Below are 13756 nucleotides of genomic sequence, written 5' to 3' on the forward strand. Positions count from 1 at the left end.
ACTCACACACACTCACCTTGAAATAGATAATAAGAGCACTGATCAGCACACCGATACTCTGAAATACATCTCCAAGGGCGTGCACAAAAGCTGCTCTAACGCTGGCATTAGCTTGCACTTCCTTGTGATTGTGGACAAGGCGTCTCTGGTGCAAAACAACTGCTAGTCTGAAAGACAACAATGTTCTTGGCACACATGAGATTAGTCCTTACAAACAGCAGAATGAAGGAGCTGGAAATGGCATGCATTATTCAAAATGACAGATAGTTTAAAAATGTATGTTTTACAATGCATCATTTTAGAGTTATGTTTGAAAGCAAGTGTATCAAAGAGTTTTAAAATTTTCACACAAGGTCAAACTATAAAAATTTACCTCAGTTTTCTTATTCATCCACCTAATGTTATTCTGTTTCACATTAAAACCAGGAAGCATCATTTCTTTGATGAAAATCAAGCATTTACAATGAAGAGGGGAAATCTCATTCATCTACTAAATGTCAGGCACTGAGTAATGCTTAAAGTTGAGCTTCGGGAGAACTTGTTTTAATGTACTGGTTTTAAATTCAAAAAGCAGTGGAAAGGGATAAAATAAAATAGTAGTGAATTTTGGAATGGTTCATCATGGAATGGTTTTTCAAAATTTCATTTTACTTAATTTTATTCATTTCCATGAGAACTTAAAATTCGATTAATTTCTTAATGGCATATGGTAAGAGTGTTGTGTATGTATATGTAGTTAATTATCTAGAGGCAGAAATACATTAATATATTGTAAAAATACTTGTTGAGGTACACACACAAACAATGTATTGCAAAGTTCAGCATCTCTTGTCTAAGTCAAGATGATAAAGTGATAGTCACTATAAGTTTTTCACCTGATGTTATTTATCTACAAAATTCACAGGTAATAGACTAGATATAAAATGAGAATTGTTTCTCAGATGACCAACAAAGAGTGTTTTGCCTAGATGCCCTTTCTGAACATTTTGGAACGAAGATATTTTGAAAACCACTTGTTGCTTGGGATACAATCTATATCTAGTCTTTTTTGCAGGGTGTCTAGTCTTTTGTAGGGTATCTAGTCTTTTTTTGTTAAATCGTAGACCATCATCACAAGATGGAATGGCTGCCATGTGCCAAGGTTTGATCATTACAGTTTTTGGACTGTTGTGTTTGGATAGAAGCACCCTCAGCTATGAGTTACAATTGGAAGTTATTTAGACAGTCCAACGAGACTGGCAGATAACAGACCCTCTTCCAGATTTGCCATATATGTTCATCACATTGTCATTCATTCTTTTATTTGTTTTATTTTAAAAGGGTGAAACTTTCTTAGGAACTTGTGTGCCAAGTACGATTAAATGCTTCAGCTATAAAGTGAGTAAAAATAGATGTATTTCTTCCTCAGTGTAGCTTTAACTGTGCTGGAGACAGCAAAGATTTTACATACACATACACACACACACACACACACACACACACACACACACAAGCACATGCACAAACTCACAAAACTGGAAATTTCTAATTATAGTATGGCTACTAAGAATCGTTAGTATGGATAGTATCAACAGAGGAGCTTGATTTAGAGAGATGGAGCAAGTGCACTGAACTCAAAAGGTTATGGCTCCAGTTCAATATACTGAAGGGATGGAATGTTTTAGGCAGAAAATTTTAGCCTGCAATAGCCTGGCTAAAACTCTGTCTATACCCTTCATCACAGAACTCCTTCACACATCTACTGGAACTTTCTGTCCTGGTTTTGGGTTCCTAAGGAATACATTTATTTCCAAACTGCAATTCTGATCTCTCCATATTCAGTCACTACAATGTCTTGCAGCTCTTGTAACCTGTAATCTTAGTTCTTGGAGAAAACATTAGAGTCACTCAGCACCTTCATCCATAAATAACTATCTGTTTGCACAGGGAAGTCAGGGTTTTTCAATTCCTTGTCTTTCTAAGAATGAAAAGTACTTGCAAGGTTAAGGTCAATGTTCAAAAGCAGTTGAAATAAAAAGAAAACTTGCATGGTATCTATTTTGAAAGTCAAACTTCACCATTAAAGTCCCAGATTGATGTGGTAGTTGGCTAGGAATATTCTTCATCTTTGTGTAGCATCGATACAACCTATGTGACATATGACTCTCGGGAAATTATTAATACTTTCATTCTTCCCGCTGCCTTGAGGACATATTGTTCTCCTTATGCAAAGATGATGCTATTGACCCCCAGTCAGCAGTACATGTGCTCTGGAGTATTTATCTCCTCTAGATGATAGATTTGCATCGATCTGCCCACACTCTTTCTTCCAGTGCCAAAGTGAAGTGCAGTTTCAGGTTAACTGGTAGGAGAGAGGATCTAGTTAATGACAGCAGATTAAAGATCATTCTGTTAATCATTTAGCTCACAGACTGAACAATAGTTCATGAACTGAGAGGTGGGGGACCGTAGCCCCAGGATGTAAGACTTAGAGTGACCCGAAGTGGCATTTGAAAACTGCACATGCTCAGCTTGTCCCTAAATTCCAGAGATTCCATTGTACCCTCTCTTAGAATCCTCTGTCCAAAGCACCATTCTTCCACTGCTGTCTTCTTCACTCCCGTGGTAAAAACTGACCACGCGGCATGTATCAAGTTGCATTGTAAGACAGGTAGATGACAAGTAGATGGAAAGGGTTGAGTACCTAAAATGCTTGGCACCAGTGGTGTTTCAGATTCTGGAGTTCATCCCATCTTGGGATACATGCATAGACTTTATCGATTAAGCATCTCTAATCTGAAAATCCAAAATGCAAAATGCTCAAAAATCTGAAGCTTTGAGCAGATGTTGGTGCTCAAGAAGTTTCTGTATTCCCAACATTTCGGATTTGGGGTTTTTGGATCAGGAATTTTCAACCTGCATTTGAGTCTCCTATTAGTGCTGTAACAAATCACCACAAAACCTTAATGGCTTAAACCAAGGCAAATTTATTATCTTATATTTCTGGGAATCAGAAGTCTAAAGTGGGGTTGCAGGACTGCATTCTTTCTGGAAGATCCATGGGAAGGAATTTACTTAATTGCCTTGTCCAGCTTCTAGAGGCCACTTCTATCCCATGGGCTGCCGGTCCCTTCCTCCAGCTTCAGTGCTGGCAGTATAGCATCTCCTCTTCTCTGTGAACTCCTCCCTTCCTCATCTCAGGACCCATGTGGCTACACATGACCATGTGAAAAACCCAGCATGATCTGCTCATCTGAAAATCCTACTCAGACATGCAAAATTATTTTTGCCATGTTTAAGTTAACATATTCAGAAATTCTAGGGATTTGGTTGTGAGTATATTTAGAGTGTCATTTAGAGTGGTAGGTAGGTAGGTGAATAGTTAGTAGGCAGGTAGATAGATATATAGACAGACAGATAGTTTTAGAATTAAAATTAGATCATCAAGTAGGAAGGAGAAAATTTACCCAAAAGTATCAAAACCCTGGGATTCAAACTCCACAGGCATGAGGAATCCAATAGTTAACTTTGGGAAGAGTAAACCTATAGGCAAGAAATTTTTAATCATCATTTCCAATAAGATTGATTTAAGGTTGGCTGGATGAGAGAATGAATCTATGGGTGAAAACTAAAGGGAGAGTCTAGCTAACATATCTTAAAGAATTTTCATGCCGGCACAGTGAAGCAAAGACAAAAAATTGGTTTTGAGGGAAATAAATTCTCTCTTATTAATTCTGTGATAATATACAAAATGAATGGCAATTTTATAGAGCTACTGAGAAAGAGAATTAAAAAGTAGAAAGATGATTGAAGTGAATAAACTCTAAGATGCCTTCCTACTCAGCTTTCTGGAAACTCATAATCTGTTCAACCAACAAAAATTAAACAGGAGAAAGTCATATTCCACACAGAACTGTCAACATACATGAAAGAACAGAATGACTTGGAGCTCAATTCTGATCTGTGGTTCTAGATTCAAATACTGACTCTGCCTAAGTGGCACCATATTTAACCCACTGCACTGAAGTTTCCTAATCAGTAAAGTTGGAGTGTTGTGCACCCTAAACCTGATGTGTATCAAAGGATCCTAGCCCTGTCCCTGGCACAGTGGAGACTTTTAAAATTGGTAGGTCACAGAAGCCAATATTTAAAATCCTTTTACTTTGGTCTACAGCCTTATCGTCACTCTTAGAGCCATTGAAACTCTGTGTCAGATCTCTACCGTATTCTCAAGTAGAGGAGTTTCCAAAACAGTGCCTGACCAGACGGGGTTGAAGATAAGGCATGTGGGCTCTAAGCATGGGGGTGACTTACACAATATTGGCCACAACTGCACAACCTGAGACGATGATCATCACAGTCGCCTGGATCTGGTAGTCAGTGGACAGCAGGCGCTCACAGGCTAGGTACACCAACACGCCAGTCACCACCCAGATGCAAAGGATGGACAGCAAGGCACCAAGGATCTCTAGGGATGCAAAAACACAAAGACAGCCCTCACAAATGACTCACACATCACCTACTTACATGCAAGTCATAAGACTCTGCCTTTCTCCCTGGAGAAGGAAGCTTCAACATAGTTCACTCAGTGATTCATGAAGCAAAAATGTGGGTGGATTTTAGAGCTGACATGAGGCACTATTAACATAGCATTCATAAAACACCAGTGTCTGAGTTCATTATGAACCATGTTTCTAAGCAATTTTAGCATCTTTAGAACATATTAATTGCTGCCTGCCCTCACTGTTTTCCTTAGGGATTTTAATTTAAACAGGTGCTAAAATGATGGAAACTTATTAGGGGATGAAATAATGAGACACAAGGAGTAAAATGTGTTTAGAAACTCTTAATTTTACCATAAAACATTTACGACTTGCCAGTACTAGCACCTTTAGTGGAATAAAATCGTACTTGATGAAAATGAGTTTCATTTGCCAGCCCAACATATTGTAAACACAGAGGCAAGCTCGGAGCCTTATCAACACCCTAACTGCCTTTTAAAAGCAACTGCAAGGAAAAGAACCATCAGAATGGAGACAATTACATTAATATTTAAAGGTAAGATGGCATTCAATCTACCCACCAAGGAAAGTACCTTTGCTTACTTAGGCATGACTTAACACCTACCCTGCTCTTTAACTCAGTCTCTTTGGTGGATTCTACAGACCCAGGGGGGTCTAGAATATTCTGTGAGCCATGGTCAGGCACATGCTATACTGTACTTACCTGCTTTAAACTCATCTCAGATGTCAGTTACCTGTAATCTGGATGATGTAAAGTGCTGTTATCCAGTGTGTGGCTATTGTTTCCCAGACCTCGGTCACTTACATAAAAACTTCATGATTTTTTTCCATATTCACATGCCACCCATCTCATTAGTCACTTCATGTTTTCCTCAAATAAATTCACTTTGTACCCTTAGCTTCTTCCTAAACAAATTTATCCATGAAATTACAAATTTGATATGCTAGTTTATTTTCTAATGCATATTAGGATGTGTAATTATTGTCCATATGACAGTTAAAAATCATCTTTTATCCATCCAACCATGGAATATTTCCCATACTATGGGAAATGCTGGTGCAGGTATTTAGGGCATGAGTTCAAGTGTCAGATAGATCATCTGTCAGTGACTAACCATGTGACTTTATACAAGTAAGTTGACTTATTTGAGCCTAAGTTTCCTTATCTATAAAGTAGGTATAATAAATGCCATATATGTACAACATAGCATATGTTATGGGTTCAATTGTGTTCTCCCAAAATTCATATATTGAAGTGCTAACCATTAGTACCTCTTATTGTGAACTTACTTAGAAATAGGGTCCTTAAAGATGTAATTAGTTAAGATAAGGCCTTATTGGAGTCATGTGGTCCCATAATCCTATATTCTAAGGGGAAATCTCAACACAGACATGCACACAGGACAAATGATGTGTAAAGATCAAAGCAGAGATCTAGAAACCCAGGAACGACAAAGATTGCCATCCCCAGAAGCTCAGAGACAAACAGATTTCACCCACAGACCTCTAAAGGAACCAATCTTGTTGATGTCTTCAACCTTGCCTTCTGTTTTCCAGAACTGTGAGATGATAAATTTTCTATTTGTGCCATCCAGTTTGAAGCACTTTGATAAGGGAACTCTGAAAACCAACATAACATATAGCAAACATTCAAGAAATATTTATTATTTTATTAGTCTCCTCAGACTATCTGAAACTTCCTTTGCAAAAGTTAATGAGGACCAGGCTCAAGAATTTATGGTTATCTAGAAACAGAAATTGGGTTCATCAATGTCAAGTCCTGAATATTCTACCTGTAAAAATCCAAATCAGGATATGGAAATAGAGCACGTCCCACTCTAAAGCCATGGATAGAGAGGTATACAGTGAGGCAAGGAACTCACTGTACCCAAGAATGGTAGGAAGTTCTAATTTCATACTAAACTATGTATCATTGCAGGTATTTTGGATTACTTTCCCTTCAGCATTCAGAGAGAGATGTGGCAATTAAAGCAATAAAATGGAGAAAAGCCCAAACACCAAGACTCAAGAGTCAGGTCTTAAGACAGGAATCCAAAAGGAACTAGTTAAAAAAATAAAATATAAAAGCACCTCAGGAACCACTTATAAGTGGTACTATGATTGCTAAGAAAACCATGAGATGAGTAAGGTCATCAGGTTAGCCAAACCAGTCTGTGGGTGGGTTGGGCTGGGCTGGAACATGATAGCTACCAATCATGTGGCTACTTAAATGAAAATATATAAAATAAAATACACTATTCTTCAGTTGTACCAACCACATTAAAGTTCTCAATAGCCATATTATACTCAATTATGAAATATTTTCCCTCATAGCAAGGAGTTCTACTGAACAGCCCTGGTCTTCTAGAATATCAATGTTCATGAATTTCCATGGTCAAGTTGACAAAGTGCATTAATGATCTAAATTCTGAGTCCATCCTGTGTTTACAAGCTATCCTACATTTACAAAACAGCTCTGTCTGATGGTATTGTTAAGGATGAGACACGTGCAAAAAAATTATACAGACAAATGATGGAATCTTGATTTTTCAGGTGTGACTCTGTTCAGGGACTGGTGGAAGCATTCTCAGATTATCTAGTGACAAACATTTTATTGCTTTAATTGCCACATCTCTCTCTGAATGCTGAAGGGAAAGCAATCCAAAATATCTGCAATGATAAATTGTTTAGTATGAAATTAGAACTTCCTACCATTCTAACCTTGAAAACCTACAGTCTGTAGTTAGAGTTGTGGTCTGTGTCCGCCGGCACACTTTAGTTAGGCAATGTGGGCACTCTTGCTCTGCCCTCTTCCCCTTTATATTGATTTTCTCAAACAATGTAAAAATATGGAGCTGTAACTATTGGTTCCCATGACAGAGGAAGACAAGTAGAATTGCAGTTGTGGGGGATAAGGAAATGGCAGGTGAATTGTAAAAATGAGCCAAAATTAAAAAGTTCCAGAGATTAAACCTTTGTCATGACCTGGACCAGTTCCTAGACAAGAAGAAGCAATTACTCAGTTAAATAAAAAGCTCCCCAAAGTGAAATTTCATTCCCTACTTCTCCTCTTTTTCATTTGTTGTTGTTGGTGATGACTGGTGGAGCAAGATAGTCAGACATTCTCTGATGACTGTCTTAGTGCATTTTTTGAAGCTAAAACAAAATGCTATGCATTGGGTGATTTATCAGGAGAGGAGATTTATTTCTCACAGTTCTGGAGGCTGGGAAGTCCAAGAGCAAGATGTCAGCATCAGGCAAGGGCCTCCATGCTGCATCATAGGAGGGTGAAAGGGCAAGACACAGCACACACGAGACAGAGGGAGTTGGGTCAAACTCATCCTTTCTGTCAAGAGCCCTCTCCTGCAATTAAGGCTTTAATCCACTAGTGAGAACAGAACCCTCATGACGTAATCATCTCCTTAAGGTTTCTCCTCTTAATGGTATCACAATGGCAGTTACATTGCAACTTTCATTTTGGAGGCATCATTCAAACCATAGCAATGACTAAATGCTGTCTGTGAGCAGGAAAGCCCATTATCTGATCTTGATTCCCTAGGGAGAAGTTCTTCAATCTCTGCAACTCTCTTAGGCTCTCTGGCTCTTGTTCCACAATATGGCAGAAGCTTTGGCTTAATCCTCTCTCCCAGAAATACAAAGAAATTAAATAAATAACATCATATTGCTACCATACACTGAGATCCTGGTGCTGGGGTAGCTACGAAAATGACACACGTGTTCCAACTGTCTTTTAAAAGAGGAGGCAGCACCACTCATCTGGTTGTTAGTTGAATTAATATTGACAACATTCATCTATTTTATCCTGTGCACAAAGGTGTATCCCTAAGAGATTTTTGAACTAGGACTTGCTCTTTACCTTCCTTTTTAACCCTTGGTTTGACTCTGTAGCACTACTTTGTTATTATTGCTCAAGAAGAACTGTACCTGCTCGGTGCCACCCAAATGTCAGCCGCTTAGAAGGGGGCCTCGATGACAACCACAAGGAAAAGAAACTGAGCAGGAAACTGGTCAGGTCAATTAAGAGATGGGCAGCATCCGTGACGACAGCAAGACTCCCAGCAATGTGCCCACCTAAGGAATGCAAAATATCATAAGGCCCCGGAATGCAGCTAGATTCACAGCGATTCTAATCATAGCTGATGGAAATGCTACAGACACACCCAACTTTAGAGGAGTAAGGCATCTTCAAGTTGTCTTAATTCATTTCTTCTTCTTAATTTGACAGATAAAGAAACAGACCCACAAAATCAATGAGATTTGATCATGTAAAAATGAATTTCAAGGAAGAATAAAGGTACATAGATTGGGAAGTGTAGGGCACATATGGAGAACATCACAGTTGGACTGGGGCATATGGATTCAGAAAAGGGGAATGTGGAAAGGTACTGCTAGTGAGGTATAGGCAGATTCAAAGGGTCTCAAAGTTCAGACTGAGGACCTGGACCTCTGTCTGCAGACCAGATGCTTCCATCTGGCCCATAGATGTATAATTAATTAACTTGTAATTTTACCATAGTCTTCATCAGTTCTTTTTGTTCATTTAATTTTTATTATCCACCTGAATTCAAGATCCCTATCACAAATAGGGAAGAACAGGAAGAAAAAGGGCAGGTACTTTCCAATGGGCAGGTTGAATGACACAATGATCCAAAACAGCACAGGAATTGAGCCCAGCAAAACTCCTAACATGAACCCCGCCTTGCTTTTCTGTCCATGTAGAATGCTCCCTCTCCATCCCTCTAATTCTCCTTTGAAAAGACCTCCGGCCTCTGAAGTAGAAATTAAAGAAAAGCCTTATCATTCTCTTCCTGAACAGGGTTTGTCGTTTGAGAGCAATAACCTTTATTGCTCTTCCTACATCTTCCCAGCAAAGAGCTTTTGCTGACTGATTAGTCCTCCTGAAGCTGTTTATTGCTGTGTGTACTACAAAGCAAGGGACTGTCCGCCATCAGGCTCTCCATCATCACACTCACCTTGTCTCGCCTAATGATTAAAAAAAATTACAGAGATGGCTCATAATTGCAATAATCCCCACAGACCGTTGGCTCTAGCTATACTTAATAACTGGTTTGTCAAAGTTTAATGGTCTGAAGCAAAGTAGTCTTCAAGCTTGTTACTGAGCTGTCAGTGCAAAAATCGGAATGATTCATTAGCCAAAAGGCAACATTTTGCTAACAAATCAGCTGTCCTTCCAATTATCCTCTAATGTTGCTATATCTGCCAAACTTGGTCCTGATAATAAAGCTGTGTTAATAATGCATTATTTCTTGCCTGGAGAATGACTTCATGCAGATAAGCAGCATGCTGCAATCTCAACAATGAATGATGATGATCCTGTGAGCTGCACTGAAATTGTAGTCTAAGTCAAGGAGATAGTCCTAGAGGAATTCTTCAGCAGGCTTTGCAGAGTCAGGAAACAACTGAGAAAGAAGCGTTGCTTTGGAAGAAGCATGCTAATATGGAAGTCCAGGACCTGAGAATCATTTTGTAACAGTCGAAGCTGCTTATGAGAGCTATCCAGAAAACTGTGGACAACCACTGCTGAATTCAATAGAACAAATTGTTTGCAAGAGGAAGTTCATGAGTGCACTTGCACTTGCTCCTGGAAGCATGGAAGGTTATTGGCAATTAATTAAATCATCCAGCCAGTATTTATTGAGCTTTACTGTGCATGGTACCAGAGACAGGGTACACAAAGGTAAATAAATCACAGTCCTCTCTTCAGTGATCTAACCCTCACTGCACCGAAGACCTGCTAAAGAGCTGGCAGACCAGCGAGCACTGGAAGCATTGAGGAACTTTTGAAAAAAGAGAGAAATAATAACTAGCAAGAAGAAAAGCATTTTTTCAGGAAGAGACAAGAACAGGGACAAAGATACAGAGATGGAAGGATGTGGCATATTTGTGGAAATCAGGAGGTATGAAATATTGGCGATACTAGAAATCGAACTTGAAAAGCAGACTAGGGATTCTTGTGTGAGGTACTATCTGTCGTGCCAAAGAAGTTGAATGCTATTCAATGGGATAAGAGGATCTATTTCAGATTTTGAGCCAAAGTTGTGACATGATTGCATTTGCAATCTGGGGGAGATCTTTGTCAGCAATATGGAAGATGACCTAGAGGGATGAGGAGTTAGGGGTTAAAATGCTACCATAATAGCCATAGAAAAAAATATGATAAAGGCATGAACTAAGGTAGTAGCAGTCATATTTTTGGAATTCTTGGCAAGACATGCACAACAGCTCACTTATAACAAGGTAGGGGAGGCACAAAGAGGACTCAGTCCCAGAAATAGACCCTATTAGGACCTTGGGGTGAAGGTGACAACAGAACAGCCCTGGGCCTGGGTCTCATATTCACTAGCCACCTTAAGTTTAGACAGCTGGTATTAAGTCCCTGTTTTAATCAGGTTTTTTTTTTTTTTTTTTTTTTTTTTTTAACACTGTGAGTAAATGACTGTGAGTAAAAGAACAATTTTAGAGGAGGAAAAGTTAGTTTATTTGTCATTCATGGTTTCAGAGGTCTCAGTCCACAAATAGCTGATTCCATTGCTCCGGGCCCAACCTGAGGCAGAACATCAAGGAAGAAGGGCATGACAGAAGAAAGCAGATCAGAACACTACAGTCAGGAAGCAGAGAATTCCCGTTCACCAGGGACAAAATATAAACCTCAAAGGCACACTCCCAATGACCCACCTCCTCCAGTCATACCCTGCCTGCCTACAGTTACCACCCAGTTAATCCCTACCAATGGATCAATGCACTGATGAGGTTAAACCTCTTGTAATTCAATAATTTCACCTCTAAACTTTCTTGCATTGTCTCACCTCATATCTAAACCGTAACATTCTGCCCTTGGCCCCAAAAGATCATGCTCATCTCATAATGCAAAATTCATTTAGTCTATTTTCAAGAACCCTGATAATCTTAACGGTTCCAGTATTGCCCAAACGCCAACTCCAAAATCTCCACTGAGACAGAGTGAGTCCCTGTAAAAATAAAAAGCATGTTAAATACATCTAACATACAAAAGCACAGAATAAACATTTCCATTCAAAAAGGGAGAAATAGGGGCACAGAAAAATTGGGATCAAAACAACACTGAAATCTAGCTGGGCAAGCAAGTCCTGTAGCTCCACATCCAGCATCTGGGGTACGTGGCACCATGATGTTCTCTTCACAGAGCTTGAGTAGCTCCACTTCTGATTGTGGCCCACAATGGTATCTCTCTTGATTCACCTCTGCTCAATTCCTGCAGCTTTCCTCAACAGACATCCTATGATACTGGCATCTCTTAATCTCAGAGGTATTCACTGTAGCTTTAGCATCCTTCTTACTTCCACCATTGCTCTCTCAGGAGCTTCCTGCAGGAATCCCAACCTTGCTACACTTTGCCTGGCCTCCCAAGCCTTCCTTTGAAATCTTGGTGAAAACCTCCATGATCCTCAAAATCCAGCACCACATGGTTGATGCCAAGGTCTGCTGCCACCTTAAGCAGTAGTTAAACCCCTTGAACTGGCTACAGCAGCCTCTGCAGCAGCCTCTGAGTGCCTGGATGGCTGAGCATAGTGACACAACTTCCAAGGTTCTCCTATAAAAGCCGGGTGTCCCACTGGTCTCTTTTCAAAGGAATTTTTACTTTTACACTATTGATCCTAGCTGGGTGTGGTCTTGCCAATTCCTGAGATGCCTTCATGCCATCTTTTCTGGGTTTTTTTCTGATAGAATACTTAGCAACATCTCTTTAGTGGTTATATTCTTTTTAACTACCACAGCTTCCTTAACCCCAGTTGTACTTACAGTTTTCTGGCCAAACTGCAAATTTTTCAAATCTTTCTGCCACTTTCTGCTCCTGATTAGTAGAGTAAACTTGTCTAAAAGCTTCTAATAATATCTGTGCCACTGTCTGAATGCTATGCTACCTAGAAATTTTGTGTGCCAAATCAAGAAATTCATCACTTTTAAGTTCAACTTCACATAAAGTCTCAGAACATGGGCAAAATATAGACAACTTATTAGTCAGAATGTAACATGAATGTCCTCTCTTCCAGTTTCCAATAGAGTCCCTCGTTTCCTCTGAAACCTTTTGAGCCCAATCTTTACTGTCCACAGTCCTATCAGCATTTTGGTCTTCTGAGCTTCCATCAGAATCACCCATTAGGCTCTGCTTACAACAATATAAAGCTTTTCCAGCTTGCATCTCTAAACTTCAAAATTTCTCCCCCCACAAACCAGCTCCAAAGGCTTTGGAACCATATGGTTAGGTTAGTCAAAGCAACAATCCCACTTCTTGGTACCGATTTCTGTTCTAGTCAACTTTTTGGCTTCTTTGAGCAAAAGACCTAATAAGAACAATTTTAGAGGACAAATAGTTTATTTTTTGCTCATGGTTTCAGAGGTCTCAATCCATAGATGACCAACTCCATTGCTCTGGCCCCAGGTGAGGCAGAACATTATGGCAGAAGTGTGTGGTGGAGGGAAGCAGTTCAGGACATGACCATCAGGAATCACAGAGAGCTCTCACTCACCAGGGACAGAATACCCCCAATGACCACCTCCTCTGGTCTCACCCTACCTGTCTACAGTTACCACCCAGTTAATCCGTATCAGCAGATTAATACACTGATTAGGTTAAACCTCTCATAATCCAATCATTTCAGTTCTAAACTTTCTTGCATTGTCTCACACATGAATTTTGGCAATACCTCATATCAAAACCATAACAATCCCTATGATATTTCCCATGAAGAACAGAGATACTGACAGTTCAGAAAAAGGCAAATGTTCATCTGACAACATTAGCCTTGTGTCCCATGACTGAGTTACACCATTGTATACTATTAGTTGACATTTTAAAAACTATTTTAATTATATTATGAATATCAGTATTATACTGTACTAAATAATATACTATATCAAAATCTCATTGAGTTATGGTTTAACAAGTATTTAAAATCTACCACAGTTTTCATAGCCACGTTTTAAGATTTCTTAAGTTTTTGATATTAGGAACCTTGAAAAATACTTGCGACCTGAGCCACTGAGACACCTTGGCTGTACCCCTATCAAAAAGCTTGTGGTTCTCACCCCACCCAGCTGTATCTTTCTCTTAGTGAGAAATTTTTCACTCTCAGATATTTAGCATTTTCCCCAATGAGCTCCCAGCTCTGTATTCCTGTCAAGTTATCTCATTTCCTCTACCCTCTTCAGCTCTGAATAGGCCTGCTTCTGAT

At 39.4% G+C, this 13756-nt stretch overlaps 1 protein-coding gene across 1 annotated transcript in view; it reads right to left on the reverse strand.

The window, feature by feature from the left end:
* The window catches only part of Slc30a8 (solute carrier family 30 member 8), a 40046-nt gene that overhangs the window by 8563 nt on the left and 17727 nt on the right, over window positions 1–13756 (reverse strand). The window contains 3 exon segments of the mRNA XM_047522924.1: window positions 17–167; window positions 4294–4447; window positions 8448–8594. Of these exon segments, the coding sequence (XP_047378880.1) occupies window positions 17–167; window positions 4294–4447; window positions 8448–8594 (452 nt within the window).

Source organism: Sciurus carolinensis, chromosome 1 (genome assembly GCF_902686445.1).
Source record: "Sciurus carolinensis chromosome 1, mSciCar1.2, whole genome shotgun sequence".
In the NCBI taxonomy this organism is placed as follows: Eukaryota; Metazoa; Chordata; class Mammalia; order Rodentia; family Sciuridae; genus Sciurus; species Sciurus carolinensis.